The 15,271-nt window shown below is 38.4% G+C and overlaps 1 protein-coding gene across 1 annotated transcript in view; it reads right to left on the minus strand.

Moving 5' to 3' along the window:
• The window catches only part of iqsec3a (IQ motif and Sec7 domain ArfGEF 3a), a 210,187-nt gene extending 195,131 nt beyond the window's left edge, over positions 1 to 15,056 (minus strand). The window contains exon 1 of the mRNA XM_062996481.1: positions 14,526 to 15,056. Within this exon, the coding sequence (XP_062852551.1) occupies positions 14,526 to 15,019 (494 nt within the window). The 5' untranslated portion in view covers positions 15,020 to 15,056. The remainder of the gene's footprint in view (positions 1 to 14,525) is intronic.
• Between the last annotated feature and the right edge of the window lie 215 nt (positions 15,057 to 15,271).

A 15,271-nucleotide genomic window follows, 5' to 3' on the forward strand; every position in this document is an offset into this window, starting at 1 on the left:
CCGGCTTGCCTTCTTCCCATAGTGCATCCTGGTGCCATGTGTTCCCCAGGTAAGCGGCACACACTGTCCAACTTAATTGGAATTATAAACAAATGTAGAGTTTTATGCCTATGATACAAAATAATTGGTTGTGTATATCACTGTAACATCACCTTTCTTATAAATTAGAGGTGTTTCTTGTGGTGGAGGGTGGGGCTGGTTCTCTCTTTATACCCCCACCTAGTTTCCAATCACCCATGCATTTCACAATCCTCTGTCGCATTGCCCTCAGACTGACTCACACACTTAGCTTCTTATTGACCGGCCAGGAGTGGGAGCTCACACAACTTTATTGCGTATGGAGAGCCACGCTAACCTCCACCCAAGTCTCCCCACCGCTCAGACGGTGCGTCAGCCAGTGACGGGGATGACAGTATGCAGCCTCCTAAAGACAAATTGTGTCATTGGATGCGCAGCCAGGTCAGAGGCACAACGGCGGTGTCCTAGCGCAGTGGTCCCCAACCACCGGGCCCATTTATTACCAGGCCACACCGAAAGAATGAATAATCAGAGAAAACACTGCTTCCATTTCCAACATCCTATCTTTGTGAAGTGGGATTTTCTGCAGTGACGACAACCGAAACAAAGTTACAGAGTAGACTGGACATAAGAAACACACTTAGGGTGTTATTGTCTCCTATAACCCCTAGGTGGGAGAGTCTCGTTGCAGTAAAAAAGCTCAGGGTTCCCACTGATTTTCCATCATTGGTGAGTAGTATTGTGATGCACTTAGTGTTTTTTATTATTCTTGTCGTATATTTTTATTTTTTTTTAAGTTCCCCCACCCCTGCTGGTCCGTGAAATTATATCTGATATGAAACCGGTCCGTGGTGCCGCTGTCCTCGCGCATTAGACCTCTGTTGAACCCAATCATCATGTTAATTACAGGAAAACGTGAACCTTCATGTTACACAGGTTGAAAAAAACATCTTCTGTTTAATACAGTTCAGTACTATTTACACACTTTTTAAACATTTCATAGCTACTAGGGATGTCCCGATCATGTTTTTTTGTTCCCGATCATTAATTTTGATCCCGATCCGATACCGAGTCTCAAACCGATACTTGTATTTTCTAGATATAGATAATACTGTTCACACAGTGCACACTTCAAGTACATTACAGTTATTCAAATTAATCCAATGTATATGTTTAACAACTGAATAGCTCTGCAGTGCTGTAAAAAAGAAATTGCCTGCATCCAAGCTATTGCTTAATGTTCTTTTATTTTTACAAAATGAAAGTAAACAAACTTAGTGCAGCATTGTAGTAGTAAAACTAGAACACTCAAAATGAAGTGAAGGTTCTTCTCTGCCATGTTCCTCTTCTCATCATATAATAATAAACTCGCTGTATTTGGCTGAGTGTTTATTTTTTAGGTGCCGTATCAAATTGGTAGTAATTGTAGATCGTTTGGTTAAATGATATCTAGTTTGTTTCTTATGAGCCACCGTACTTGTATGCGTGTTGTAACTGTAACAAACTTTTCTGTGGTTGTATTGTGACAATGGTTTGATGGATGTTTCTATGCGAAGTGAGTGTGTTTTGACCCTTTGGAGCTTCCATAGTGCATGGAATAGCGTGCTTGGCTAACGCGATGACTCTAGCTGTCCGCTATTCGGTACCGTAACAGAAGAAGTTAATAAAGTGTTTTGCTCCCGACAATTTGTGAATATAGCGTGTATTTATTTCTTTATTAAGCGAGTGCATCACTACGATGCTCGGTTACATAACTAAGCCAATCAGAGTGCTTGATACTGAGATGTCGTTCAGTCTTGTAACACGTAAACTCGTAAAAGCTGTATGTTATGGTCCTGAAGTTTTCATACTCGAATTAAAAGTTGTTGTTTTGTAAACCGGAGTGATCCTTGACTCACACACCATATAAATAGTAAAATTCTACAGTAATGAACGCATCTCTGCTACTACCGCCTCGTGAAACGCTCACCTTGCAGACATTACACTTCACTGTTGGACTTGTTTCACTTTCCAATTAAAAAAATGCCTTGATCGGCCCCAATTCCGATCTTTGAGATCGGATCGGGACATCCCTAATAGCTACAAATGTCAATCCTAAGTAAAAGATCACAGACATGGATAAAAAGCACCATACAAGAGAGTTGCTTAACACCCCAGAGGTCTGGCCCTAAAAACTTAGAATTAAAGCTTCAAAAACTAGAATTTATGGCAAAACCCCTGCACTAATCTTAACCCATGGACAGTGCCCAGGGGCGAAAAACCTAGACCCCTGAGTGATGGAAAAAGGTGATATGATAACTTCTACCATGTTTACATTTGGATTGGTCTGTGTTCAAAGGATGCCAAATGATGCCTTTATCCCACAATGCCTGCTGTTGTTTGGTTGGTACAATGAAGAATCCATAACGGTGTGGGCAGCATGGTGGACATTATTAGGCCCACTAATTGCTTTAATAGAATGCCTTTATTTGGCATATATACAGTACATATACATGTAAAAAAGTACAACGCAATTCTTTTTTCACATATCCAAGCTAATTTGGAAGCTGGGGTCAGAGCACAGGGTCAGCAATTGTATGGCACCCCTGAAGCAGAGAAGGTTAAAGGTCTTGCTCAACGACCTAACAGTGACTGTGTGGCAGAGCTAAGATTCGAACCCTCAGCCTTTCGATTGATATTCCATAGCTCAACCCACTAGGATACCACTGTCCCATGTTGTTACATGTTGGTATGTTAACCAACAAATAAGAAGCAACACCATATGACTATGTGCACCTTGTGGTTCAAACAGCTCTTCTGATATCTTCAGCTCACATATTTGAGATAATAATGCGCTTTTTATCATGATGAACAGCAGGATGAGGTCAAGTGCCTTTCATGGTCTCCCCAATCACCAAATTAAAAGATAATTAAAGTATTAAAGTAAGTAGATCTCCACCTCCTTAAACTATCTAATAACTCTCTTGTTTGCCATTCTGGAGGCAAAGGTTAGTCCTATAGGTAAATATACCGTCACAAGTTTTCATTATTTTGTACGACTTTAAGGCTCTAATTAGCATCTAATCTAAAAACGTCTTGTTCGATGCATTAGTCATGGTGCTACGGTGCTAACAGACATAAAATTGTACATGTTTTAATTATTAAACATTGTGCATGACAAAGCCAGAGAGTGCAGACAGGACCCTCGCTGTGAGATGATTACACTCAGTGTCAGCTCACTCAAAACTCAACTCTTATCCGGCACGAATTAATTAAACATGAATATATTTCATCTCCAGTCGAGAAATCACCAGTCAAACATCAAAAAAAATAAAATAATGATGAAATGAAATACAATACATTTTATGGCCAAAGAACCAGCAGTGTGATGACACTGAAAAGTAATGGCCAAACGTACGCATATCGGCTGCCAGAATGGCCAGTAAGGACAAAGAAATACACAGATCCAGCATCTTCATCAACCTTTTCTGATGACGAGTCCGAAAATAAACATGATGTGGTGATTAGATGTGAATTATTATGTTCATGTGTATCCGTCACACTTGTTGCTTACAGGTAAAACCTGCTACACTTTATGTATCCTGCACAATCTCTTATTTTCTATAAGAGTAAAGGTTGTAAACAATGCAAAAATTAAGAGATTCCATAGTAATGCCATGATTGTAGTGATCTACAGAGGTGATCTATGTATCTTCTACATACTTTTGCTAGTTTCTGAATAACTACCCTTTCCTATATAGAGACGAGGTCAAAAAAAAAAGAGCGTTTGCCACGGTAGTCTTGGGATTTCAATGATTTTATTTATAGTTCTTTATGTTACTTAATCTGGGACTTGCATGTGAATCTATTGGGAAAATAATAAAATGGTCTGCTGTGTCAAAAACATGCACACAACACCCAATACAGTGGTACCTTGTAACTCGACATCTCCTAAACTCCAAATCTTTGAAACTCGTTCCCCATTGTTGGGAAATTTGTACCCTTATACTTGACGTTTCCCTTGAACTCGATGTTTGTGCAACTGCCATTTTGTTCAGCGCTCGGCTTGAGCGGTGCGGTAAAACGTCATTAAAGTGCGAATATGAGACGAATCTGCATTTGTGTGGAATAACCATCAAATCCAGTCTGAAAGCTACACGTGTATCTGTGTTTATCTGGATTTTCCTCCTGTTTCATTTTTAAACTTGTGTTACAGCTCGAGTTTCTGAGAAATTGTGAGAATCAGCTTTTCCAAGAGTCTAAAACAATTATCGTTAAAAAAAAAAAAAGCTTAATGTGGTTTAATGTATTAAAAGAAAGAGACAGGAGCACTAAACTTCTCTTAATTATTACTGCTCATAAGTTCTCTCCACTAATTAAGAAGCATAAGGAAACAATAAAGAAGTAAAGCTAAAGTGCAGGTTTTATTGGATTTTTATTGATTTTTAACTGTTTTTTATTTATATTTCAGTGTTTTTATATAATATTTGTGTTATTTTCAGTGTATAAGTGTCAAAAACAACCCCATTATTTTACATGAGCCTAAAATATATGCAGTTCTACGGGACCATGGACGCATTAACAGGTTTCCCAGACATCCTTATGGGAAAAAACACCTTAAAACTCAACACCTTTAAAACTCAACCCCACTCCCAGAACCAACTGATGCTGAGTTTCAAGGTACACCTGAAAATATACATGAATCTAATAAAATAAAAAGAATAATAGAAGCATGAAAATTAAATAAATAAAAACAATCTGTTAAAAAAATCTACATACATTTTTCCAAATATTTCTGTAGCTTTAATAATAAAAATGGAAACTGTGCAGTGCAAGTCCAGCAGCGCTGAATCTTCCGCTGTGATTTAATTGCTGGTGACAGGTCCGCTCGCCAAGGACGAGATCCCAGCGCACTCCCATGCATCTGAATGCCGCTCAGAGGACATGCAGTGCATGAGCGGTCCTCCAGATAATTGCAAACGTGATGTTGCAACTCTCGAGATTAATAAACACACTATAAAGTGTTATCTGAGCTGAGTCACACGTAATGCCAAGCCTCTCCAAATCCAGCCTCGGGCCCTTCATCTTTCACTCTCATTAAACCATTGTGCTGAGTGTCACGTACATTTGTACAGTCACAATGGCTCTTAGGATTCATTGCTCTCTCCATCCTACCTACTTTCCTCATCCCCCTTTTCCCTGTCTCCCTCACTCCTGCACCCCCCAAATCACTTTCACTCCCTCCCACCTTTCCATACAGAGCAGCAAGGCCGAGCAGCAGGATTTATTATTCACCTCTGCACGCTCACCTTTCCTCACAGCATGACATGAAATGAAATCACTTTCTTTTTTAATTGGTTTATCCTAACGAATTCACGCTGACTCCTTTTAAATGTTTGAACTGAATCTACATTAACTAACATTTTCATTTACATTTTCAGCATTTAGCAGACGCTTTTATCCAAAGCGACTTACAGTCTAAGCAATTGAGGTTTAAGGTCCTTGCTCAAGGGCCCAACAGTGGCAACCTGGCAGTGGTGGGGTTTGAACCAGCGACCTTCTGCTTACTAGTCCAGTACCTTAACCGCTAGGCTACAACTGCCAGTAACAAATCAAAGGTGACTGAAGACTTGATCCTCTTTATTGTACAACTATTTAATAATATATCCATCTAACCAGTCATCTATAATATCATCCATCCACTCATATAATCAACCGTCAATACATCCATCCACCTATCTAACAAATCATCTACAAATCCATCCATTCATCTATAAATCCATCCATCCACCCACCTAACCAACTAACTATAAATCCATCCATATATAGATCCATCCATCCATCTAACCAGTCATCTATAAACCCATCCACCCACCTAACCAGCCATCTATAAAATTCATTCATCTATCTAACCAGCCATCTATAAAATTCATCCACCCACCCATCAAACCAACCACCTATGTCTATCCATCCATCTAACCAGTCATCTAAAAACCCATCCATCCAATAATCCATCTAACCAACCATCTATGAATCCATCCATCCATCTAACCAACTGTCTATAAATCCATTCATCCACCCATCTAACCAACCGACTATAAATCCATTCATCCATCCATCTAACCAACCGTCTATAAATCCATTCATCCACCCATCCAACTGTCTATAAATCCATTCATCCATCCATCTAACCAACCATCTATAAATCCATTCATCCACCCATCCAACTGTCTATGAATCCATTCATCCATCCACCCATATAACCAACCATCTTTAAGTCCATCCATCCAACCGTCTATAAATCCATTCATCCATCCATTTAACCAACGTCTATAAATCCATTCATCCATCCAACAAGTCACTTATAAATCCATCCACCCACCTAACCAACTGTTTATAAATTCATTCATCCATCTAACCAGCCATCTATAAAATTCATCCACCCACCCATCAAACCAACCATCTATAAATCCATCCATCCATTCATCCATCCATTCATCCATCTAACCAGTCATCTATAAATCCATCCATCCATTAATCCATCTAACCAGTCATCTATAAATCCATCCACCCATCCACCTAACCAGTCATCTATACATCCATTCACCCATCCTTTCATTCATTCATCCATCCACCCATCTAACCAGTTATCCAAAAACCCATCCATCCATTCATCCATCTAACCAGTCATCTGTACATCCATCTAACCAGCCATCTATACATCCATCCACCCATTCATTCATCCATCCATTTACCCATCTAACCAGCCATTTACAAATTTATCCACCCATCTATAAATCCATTTTTAAATCCATTTATCCATTTAACCAGCCATCTGTAAATCCACCCATCTATAAATCCATCCACGCATTTAACCATCCATCTCTTTTTTCATGTAATTTTAACATTAACTGTGTATTATGTTATTAATCGATTCAGAGAATCTGGAGCCAGCTCTGTAGGTAAAGACAAAGACGGAAAACCAGTACTGAACGCCAGTGACCTTTAATCTCTCTGTAATAAGAATCAACATGCTTCTGTAATAATATGCATGTTAAAACAAGGCAATACAAGACTTGTCTTTAAGAACAACAAGAGACAGCATTGACTTTGTTGGCCTAAAGCTTATCTGAGATGGACTCAAAAGCCAACAACAGACATTGCTACTTTGTGTCGGTCTATCGTTGAAAATGTTTTTGAAAATAATGCATGTTTAGCTCTCCAGACCATAGAGGGGAAAAATCCTGATTATTACCAGTGCAAAGCTTAAACACCAGCATCCATCATGGTTTAGGAGTGCATTAGTGTCAATGACAGAGGTAACTTCTGTAACATCTGTAAAGGTATCATTAATGCTGAGGGGTTTAGTACATACACATGATAAATCATCCATCCAGTCATTCATTTATTATGTTCGGGCACGTGAGCTGATGTGTGTATGAGTATGTTCCAGTTTATATTACAGGCTGATGAGACGCAGGAGATCCATAGATGCTGTGCATAAAATAGAAAAGTAAAGAAGCAATCTCAAAGCTCTCTGTGCAATATGGGATATTCAGGATTCTGCAGCATGCAAGCTCAAGCAAGTCACCCTGTCATAACCAGCCAGACGTGCTCAGCATCCTTATAGAGCAGATACTGATCATCCTCATCCACTGAGAGGGAATCCCTTTTAAACAGTTTAGCTAAAATAAAGAACGTCTATGTTGTATTTATATATATATATATATATATATATATATATATATATTTATATATATATATATATGTATATACATATATATACACCGACTAGGCATAACATTATGACCACTGACAGGTGAAGTGAATAACACTGATTATCTCTTTATCACGGCACCTGTTAGTGGGGGGATATATTAGGCAGCAAGTGAACATTTTATCATCAAAGTTGATGTTAGAAGCAGGAAAAATGAACAAGTGAGAATCATGTGAGGACTACGTTAGGATTTGAGCGAGTTTGACAAGAGCCAAACTGTGACGACTGAGTCAAAGAATCTCCAAAACAGCAGCTCTTGTGGGGTGTTCCCGGTCTGCAATGGTCAGTATCTATCAAAAGTGGTCCAAGGAAGGTAAACAGACAAAAACGGCAAAAATGCTTCAGGAATGGTTTGAGGAGCACAACAACGAGTTTGAGGAGTTGACTTGGCCTCCAAATTCCCCATCTGTGGGATGTGCTGGACAAACAAGTTAGATCCATGGAGGTCCCACCAACAACTTACAGGAGTTAAAGGATCTGCTGCTAACATATTGGTGTCATATACCACAGCACACCTTCAGGGGTCTAGTGGAGTCCATGCCTCGACGGGCAGCAAAAGGGGGACCAACACAATATTAGGAAGGTGGTCATAATGTTATGCCTGTTCAGTGTATATACAGACGGCATTAAAGGACACTTGTGGTATTCAACTTAAAGGTTGAGAAACCCTGATTTACACACTTAGATGAACATGCAGGTTTTTTAAGTCAGCACAGTCAGCTTTCTGATCCCTTGTCCATTTGTGGTCCTGTGTTTTCTGGCAAGACTGAAATGAATGACCACAAATGTGTGGTGTGTGGTGAACGAGTAGTTAAAAAACCTGTCAGTGCACAGAATCTGATGTTACCCAAACATTAAAATTCTATACGAACCAAAATATATAAACACTTGACCATTAGCCTGTTGGACAACTCAATTCAAAACCATGGGCTTTACTATGGAGTCCGCCTTTCCACAACGTCTTTTTACAAGATTTTGTGGGAATTTGTGCCCGTTTAGTCAAGAAAATATTTGTAAAATCAGGGATTGATGTTAGATAAAAAAACCTGACTTCCAATCAGTGCTAAATTAATCCCAGTGGGGTTAAAGTCAGAGATTCATACAGCCAACGGGAGTTTCTTCACACCAAACAATGACTTTATATTCCAGCATGACTTATAATAATTATGGTCATAGTTAGAAGTGTGTGATTTATTGTATATAATTAATTTTCTACACCTGTTAACAATGGGTGTGACTGGAAAACATGAACCTGATTATTAAAAAAGGTGGCCACATACTTTTGTTCATAAGTATAAGCTGCACCATCATGCGCCTCCCAATTACAGGAGCGTAGTTGCATGCCACATCTTTTCATGCCCAGAATGGAGTCACAGAGAGAGCTATGTTTTGTTTGGGTGGACATGCTAAGTGCTTCAGATCATCCACTGTTAATCTATATCAGTGGTCCCCAACCACCGGGCCGCGGACTGGTGCTGGTCCGTGGGTCATTTATTAAATAATTAGAGATCGCTAGAAAAGCAGCATTCACTGCTTCTATTTTGGGTGATATTGTCTCATATCACCCCTAGGTGGGAGCAGCGCCTCGTTGCAGCAAAATTTGTGAGCAATATTATTAAAACCACCTGCGCCCATTAGTCCGTGAAATTATATCTTATATGAAACCAGCAGATTTAGATGCCTTGACCGGATAGCAGAGGCAGCAGTGAATTTTCAACCATTTTCCCTCTCGTACAGGCACAGCCAATCATGCCTGTGTGGGCACCTGGCCTGTTTGATAGCACACTTGAGATACAGACTTGATTCTCAGCCGTGGGTTAGCGCTTAGGCTGATGTGCCACTTAAGTGCCGATTATGCACTGTTAATTACAATTTAAACTTCATATGAACCCCAGTGCAATGTCCGCTGGGTAGCACCTTCAATCATCCAGGTGGCATTTTTCTTCATTTAATCAAAGACGTGTTTCTGATTGGTTTGGAGGAACTGTTCCAACTGTACGTACAGTAAATCAGTTAGGAGTCATTTCTTCTACAGAACACTTCAATAGTCACAGATAAATATGTGAGCGTTCGCAGTCTGTGAAATATGGAACATCTCTCATACTAAAGATGTGCCAGCTGGCAGTAAATACAGTATGCAGCGCGTGACCACAACATCTGGCACTGTCTCTAAAACCCGTCAAAGCTCCTGAATCACACACTCATGATAACCTGCGTTTCCACGCGTGGGTGATAAAAAATAAATATTAAAATTTTAATATATTAATGGAGCAAAGCTGCTGACTCACCTCACTTCTACTGTGAGAGACATGAAGGCTTGACTGACCGTTACAGTGAACGAGCTGAATGATAATAAATATACTGCACTGTCACTTTTGCTAACCAGCGCATAAACCGAGACATGCACTGAATGTCTGTAGATAAACAGTTCATATACACCGATCAGCCATAACATTAAAACCACCTCCTTGTTTCTACACTCACTGTCCACTTTATCAGCTCCACTTACCATACAGAAGCACTTTATAGTTCTACAATTACTGACTGTAGTCCATCTGTTTCTCCGCATGCTTTGTTGGCCCCCTTTCATGTTGTTCTTCAATGGTCAGGACTCTCCCAGGACCACCACAGAGCAGGTATTATTTAGGTGATGGATCATTCTCAGCACTGCAGTGACACTGACATGGTGGTGGTGTGTTAATGTGTGTTGTGCTGGTATGAGTGGATCAGACACAGCAGCGCTGTGAGTTTTTAAACCCCTCACTGTCACGACTGAACTGAGAAAAGTCCACCAACCAAATATATCCAGCCAACAGCGCCCCGTGGGCAGCGTCCTGTGACCACTGATGACTCAAACAGCAGCAATAGATGAGCGATCGTCTCTGACTTTACATCTACAAGGTGGACCAACTAGATAGGAGTGTCTAATAGAGTGGACAGTGACTGGACACGGTATTTAAAAACTCCAGCAGTGCTTCTGTGTCTGATCCACTCATACCAGCACAACAAACACTAACACACCACCACCATGTCAGTGTCACTGCAGTGCTGAGAATGATCCACCACCTAAATAATACCTGCTCTATAGTGGTTCTGTGGGGGTCCTGACCATTGAAGAACAGGGTGAAAGCAGGTTAAAAAAAGCATGTAGAGAAACAGATGGACTACAGTCAGTGATTGTAGAGCTACAAGGTGCTTCTATATGGTAAGTGGAGATAATAAAATGGACAGTGAGTGTAGAAAAAAGAAGGTGGTTTTAATGTTATGGCTGATTGGTGTATACTAACACATACACACTCACACTTGTGTCAGTCAGTCATTCTCGTCTAGCTTTTTATCTATAAACACTTACTGAACAGGATGCTGTTGGCTTCATATTTTTGGCCAGAGCATTATTCTCCTCTCAACACTAACTGTTTATAAGCTTAACAACACTACTGTGTCTAATACAGTCATACCGATACACACCAAGACACACTAACATGTTACTGCAATGGTCAACCACATGACCATACCAATCCCTGTGATGGATTAGCCCTCTGTTCAGAGTATTCCTGCCTTGTGCCTAGTGTTTCACGTTGAAACTAGACCTGATGAGACTCTGACCAGGATAAAGTGGTTAATGAAAATGAAAAAGAGTTGTGTTTATATCTCAGCCCTTGTTCTATTAAAATATACAGTTTAAAAAACTGCTCTCATTTATTTATGGGATGCGGAGGATTTTAGCTGAATCACCCGTTGTGGTGAGCACATGCCTCATGTAAAATTAACATCTAGTGTTAAATAAATACAGAACAATGACTACACTAGAAGAGCGTAAGGTTTATGGTGGTTCAGTACTGGGTTATTAATGTTCCTCTCCTCAGCATGTCAGTGACGTCAATATTTAAACTCTCTAAAATGTGATGAGAAAAATAAGCCCTTTAAAGCTGTGCTAGAATTAGCTGCTGCTTTACAATCACACTTTAGTGAAATTGGAAGCAGCTAAAACTGCTATTTTATTAGAATTATTTATCTTTTAAAAAGATCATTTGTAAACGTATGTGTTTAATTTTACATTAGCTTAGCATCAGTTGTGGATACATTTTGGTCAATAGTGTTACTGTCTAAGGTCAATAGTGTTACTGTCAATTTTGTGGGACAGCAATAAAAAATATGATAATTATTATTAATATATAATAAAAAGTAGAAAAAGGAACATTGTTGAAATATTGTTATTCTCTTTAATTTCATACTTATTATTATTATTATTATTACTACTACTACTACTACTACTACTACTAATAATAATAATAATAATAATAATAGCAGTCATGTTGTACTATTATTATTATACTTATTATTATTACTAATAATAATAATAGCAGACATGTACTATTATTATTAATATTATTATTATTACTACTACTACTAATAATAATAATAGCAGACATGTTGTACTATTATTATTATTACTATTATGATTATGATTATTATTATTATTACTACTACTAATAATAATAATAATAGCAGACATGTACTATTATTATTATTATTATTACTACTACTACTACTATTAATAATAATAATAAGTACAGACATGCTGTACTATTATTATTATTATTATTACTACTACTACTACTATTAATAATAATAATAGCAGACATGTAGTATTATAATTATTATTATTATTATTACTACTACTACTACTATTAATAATAATAATAAGTACAGACATGTACTATTATAATTATTATTATTATTATTACTACTACTACTATTAATAATAATAATAAGTACAGACATGCTGTACTATTATTATTATTATTATTACTACTACTACTACTATTAATAATAATAATAGCAGACATGTAGTATTATAATAATAATTATTATTATTATTACTACTACTACTACTACTAATAATAATAATAATAATAATAATAGCAGACATGCTGTACTATTATGATTATTATTATGATTATTATTATGATTATTATTATTATTACTACTAATAATAATAATAGCAGACATGTTGTACTATTATTATTATTATAATTATTATGATTATTATTATTATTACTACTAATAATAATAGCAGACATGCTGTACTATTATTATTATCATTATTATTATTTTTATTATTATTATTATTACTACTACTAATAATAATAATAATAATAGCAGACATGTACTATTATTATTATTACTACTACTACTACTACTAATAATAATAATAATAATAATAATAATAATAATAGCAGACATGTACTATTATAATTATTATTATTATTATTATTACTACTACTACTACTACTACTACTACTACTACTACTACTACTAATAATAATAATAATAATAATAATAATAATAATAATAATAATAATAGCAGACATGTACTATTATTATTATTATTATTATTATTAATTATTTTTATTATGGTGGCGCTGTGACTCAGTGGATAGCACTGTCGTCTCACAGCAAGAAGGTCCTGGGTTTAATTCCCAGGTGGAGGAATAGTCCTTTCTGTGTGGAGTTTGCATGTTCACTCTGTGTCTGCGTGGGTTTTCCTCCGGGAGCTCCAGTTTCCTCCCACAACACAAAGACGTGCAACTGAGGTGAATTGGAGATACAAAATTGTCCATTACTGTGTTTGATATTAAAAACTTAAACTAATAAATCTTGTGTAACCAGTAACTGCCTGTATATTTCGGTACGTATATCCAAAGTATCTAAAACATGACGTCAATAAATATTATTATTATTCACTAGTATTAGTAATATTGCTAGCATGTTAAAGCAGCTGAGTCAGTGGTGATCACCTTCCTTATTGCCACCCGCCCCACAGAAAGGCTAATTTCATGTCCTAGTGCAAGTACGTAAGTCAAAGTGCAATAAATGCTATGGATCAGTGCCCTGCCTGTAGTGTGGACAACCCTTCTGCCCAATGTTTACACCACAGACCTGACCAGAATAATGTATTTCTTATTATTATTAGTAGTAGTAGTAGTAGTAGTAGTAGTAGTAGTATTGCAAAAGACAAACTTTTTATTTCATCATCCTCAGTAGCTGTTTAATTCTGATCAGAGTCGTGGTGCATTAGGTGCCACACAAAAACACGGCGCAAACTAAAACTAAAACCTGGACATTCCATGGCATCAAACACTCACTCTATCAAAAATGTGCAATTTAAAGTAGACAACCCACCTCTTCAGATTTAAAAAATGCTTATTCTTATGGGGGGACCAACAGTGCTTATCCCTCTTGGTTCATGTGAGCTATCCCTCAAGGTTAAATTACAAACATGGATGGAGGACCTTGCAGTTTTCCAGACTTTGCTCTCACATGCAAATAAACAGTATATATACAGTCAGTGTATTCTAGACAAAACCAAAACCAGCAAACTTTTTTTATAAATATTGGAAATATTGGAAGTTTTTGAAACACTAGAGCTATCACATGATAAACTGATTAACATGTGATGGATTTACATTTCACATTTACATATCTACAGTACTGCATTATTATTATGTTTTTAAAGTGTAAATGCTCACAAAGGCAGATGAGAATTGAACCCTGTGTGTTAATTCAGTCATATTGATGTACCATTTATCATAGATCACAACTTAATGCATAAATATTGATGTACCATTTATCAAAATGAAGCCCAATTTAAATCCTGTCAGACATATTACAATACAGATAATAGTCTATATCAGAGATGAATAAACAAACATATAGATCTGGTCATTTTAGTGGCTTTTGCACTCACTCTGGTTTCCTGGCGAGTCCGGTGGAGCGGCAGAGGGTTGCGGGCGGCTGCGGCACCAGTGATCTGCAGCGCGGGCTCCTGGCTCGGTCCTCCCGCTCCTCCGGTGGAGACCCGGCGTTGTTGGCTTGAGCAGCCGGTACCAGCTGCAGCTGGCGCGGCGGAGAAGGATGATGATGGTGTTGGTGGTGGTGGTGATGGACCGGTGGAGTTGGATGATGCTGCGATGCTTGACTCGGAGTCACGGCCGCCGGAGGATGTGGCCCGGCCGGCGGAGCAGGGCTGGTGTTCCGCGGTGGTGCAGGAGGAGGATGCTGGTGCTGATGCTGAGGTTCTCTCAGAAGCCGGTTTTCTCCGATCAGGTCTTGCACCTTCCTCTCCAGATCGTCGATTCTCTGCCTCTGCGTTTGGATGAGACTCTGCTGGTTTTGCACGATGGTGGTCAGCTCTTTGAGGTACAGCACGGCTTTCATGGGGTTGTCCAGAAGACTCTCCATCGCTAACAATTCGCCACGGGTTTGGGTATTGAAATAAGCGCAGAGGAAAAGCCTGAGAAACAGCCAGGACTCTCTCTGTGAGCGCCGTGCTGGAGCTGGGTACGGATGCGGATGGTGCTGATGCAGGGGATCAGTAGCTAGCTGAGCTCCAGTAGGAGGATGTGGAGGAGGAGGAACAGGAGGAGCTATAGTAGGATAAGGAGGAGTTTGTTCAGATCTGTGGCCAACTACAGAACAACGTGTGGGCTTTCA

The sequence above is a fragment of the Trichomycterus rosablanca genome, chromosome 1 (genome assembly GCF_030014385.1).
Source record: "Trichomycterus rosablanca isolate fTriRos1 chromosome 1, fTriRos1.hap1, whole genome shotgun sequence".
Taxonomy (NCBI): domain Eukaryota; kingdom Metazoa; phylum Chordata; class Actinopteri; order Siluriformes; family Trichomycteridae; genus Trichomycterus; species Trichomycterus rosablanca.